The sequence below is a fragment of the Cricetulus griseus genome, chromosome 3 (assembly GCF_003668045.3).
Source record: "Cricetulus griseus strain 17A/GY chromosome 3, alternate assembly CriGri-PICRH-1.0, whole genome shotgun sequence".
Taxonomy (NCBI): Eukaryota; Metazoa; Chordata; class Mammalia; order Rodentia; family Cricetidae; genus Cricetulus; species Cricetulus griseus.
In genome coordinates this window covers 96,254,157-96,256,412 of record NC_048596.1, presented here as the reverse complement: position 1 = coordinate 96,256,412, position 2,256 = coordinate 96,254,157, and the positions used below count along the sequence as shown (strand labels likewise).

Here is a 2,256-nt window from a genome sequence, read left to right as displayed (position 1 = left end):
GGGTACAGGGAAGAAGGGACAGTAAAATAATATATATTTGAAAACAATTAAGTGAAGATAAAGAATATATAACAGTAAGTTAATGAACATAAAGTTGGACATGTATAAAAATCAGCTTTAAAAGAATGAAATATAAATCAGCTCATAAGTAGATACACTAAATTTTTCAAAGGTTCTTTATTAAAAGAAATAGATAAGACTGCTAATTTATATTACACTTTTTAGTTTCATAAATACCATGAGGACAATGGATATAGTTGTGGAAGCCATGTATGCAATCATAATAAAAATATAATTACCAACAAAAAATTATCTGAAGGATCAAAATCTTGGGTTGAATTAAATGCATGTGTGTTTACAGATATACATAAATATTATAGTGGGCTGAATGGAAGGAATAATAAATTTAATAGTGTAATAAGACTGATACACTGTGGCGATAGAAATTTATGGTCTTTGGAAGAGTATAGTGATATAACTGATCATGATATAAAGAGATTAAAGAGAGGATGACACTTCCTAAGCTGAGAGTGCTGACAATTTATAGCTTTTTAAGTTTCAAAAAGTGAAAGTTTTGTAGTCATCCTTTCATCTACAAGATCCTACAATAATGAAATAAGCACTTGGAAAATTAGCACAGTAACACTGAGAAAAACTATAGGAAATATCAATATTTGTAACAAAAATGGATTCATTGAAATACCATGCCAAAAAAAAAAAAACCCAGCAGGTGTCAGATGAAAGAGGAAAAAAGCATACATTATTAAAATAAAATTATAAGGAAATTGGGTCAGCAGATGAAGAAACCAGTTGTATCACTTGTGGAGTAACATTAAAAGCCACATATTTAAATACTTAGAGCAGAATGTTGGTGCAGCTTCATGTTGTGGAATGACTTTTACTGCAAGGCATACTTCCGAGGGAACTGTGACAGTATTCTGTGGAGCCTCACACAATTATAACCTATTCCTTTTCCTTTCCTTGCATTTGCAATAACATTTTCTTCACACGGTCATAGATCTGCTTGGTTCTCACTCCATATATGACAGGATTGAGCATTGGTGGCACTACAACATAAAGATTGGCCAGAAGTATGTGTATATAGCGAGGCACATTTCTGCCAAAGCGGTGTGTCATGAAAGAAAAGAGAGCTGGAGTGTAAAAGGCAAGAATGACACAGACATGAGAACCACAAGTGCTGAGGGACTTGATCCGGGCTTCTTGAGAAGGGAGATGAAACACAACACGTAGTATTTGTATGTAAGAAAGGGCAATAGCTACTATATCAAACAGTAGATTACATATGGCACATAAGCCATAAATGATATTGGCCTTGACACTGGCACAAGACAGACGAGCAAGACCCATGTGTTCACAGTAGGTATGAGGAATGATGTGATGCCCACAGAAGGGCAATCTCAAAATTAGAAATATAAATGGAATAACAAATATAATTGCCCTTACTAGCACAGCAAGGCCAATCATAAAAACAACCTTGTTTGTGAGGATGGTGCTATACCGAAGTGGGTTGCAGATGGCTACGTAGCGGTCATAAGCCATTGCCAAGAGGACTGCTGACTCCATAAGTGTGAATTTGTGGATGAAAAACATCTGTATAAGGCAATCTTCAAAGATGATCTCTCTGAGATTAATCCAGAAGATCCCAAGCATCTTGGGGATGGTTGCTGTTGAGAGTCCCAAGTCAATGGTAGCCAACATGGCCAGAAAGTAGAACATGGGCTGGTGGAGGCTGCTCTCAGTTTTGATCACAAACAAAATAGTGAAATTTCCTAGGAGAGCAATCATGTATACAACACAGAAGGGAAAACCAATCCAGATGTGAAGAGACTCTATTCCTGGGATTCCCAGCAATATGAAGGAGGAAGGGTGAAACTGGGTGTCATTGAGAAGGAGCATCCTATAGAAGAATGCATGAATAAGTCTTCAGAACAGTGTGCTCATACAATAGCAGCTCTTTGAATAGGTTTTGAAACTGGAGACCTAAAACTGTTTTAAAGGATTCTATGTACCCTGTTCATGTTCTTCTGGAAACCATCATATCAATTTGAAATGCCTTTTGTACAAAGTCTTTTAGAATATTAATGAGTCAAGCACAAGTCTTGGAGGAAGCTGCGAACTACACAGTAAATAAAAGTAAAATATGTGTTTGTTACCATCTTTTGCACTGTCATCCTTCTCTTTGAAATCACTAGCCTTATAACCAATCTTTAAGAATTACTTCATAGTATTGCCTTT

At 35.9% G+C, this 2,256-nt stretch overlaps 1 protein-coding gene across 1 annotated transcript; it reads right to left on the bottom strand.

Moving 5' to 3' along the window:
- Positions 1-963: 963 nt before the first annotated feature.
- LOC100761314 (olfactory receptor 52E2) lies at positions 964-1,917 on the bottom strand. The gene has a single exon (XM_027407990.1). It carries the CDS (start codon positions 1,915-1,917, stop codon positions 964-966), a length of 954 nt encoding a protein of 317 aa, XP_027263791.1.
- Positions 1,918-2,256: the final 339 nt, after the last annotated feature.

Coding starts and splice junctions, on each gene's coding strand:
- LOC100761314 (XM_027407990.1), bottom strand. CDS start 1,917: ATGCTCCTTCTCAATGACACCCAGTTTCACCCTTCCTCCTTCATATTG.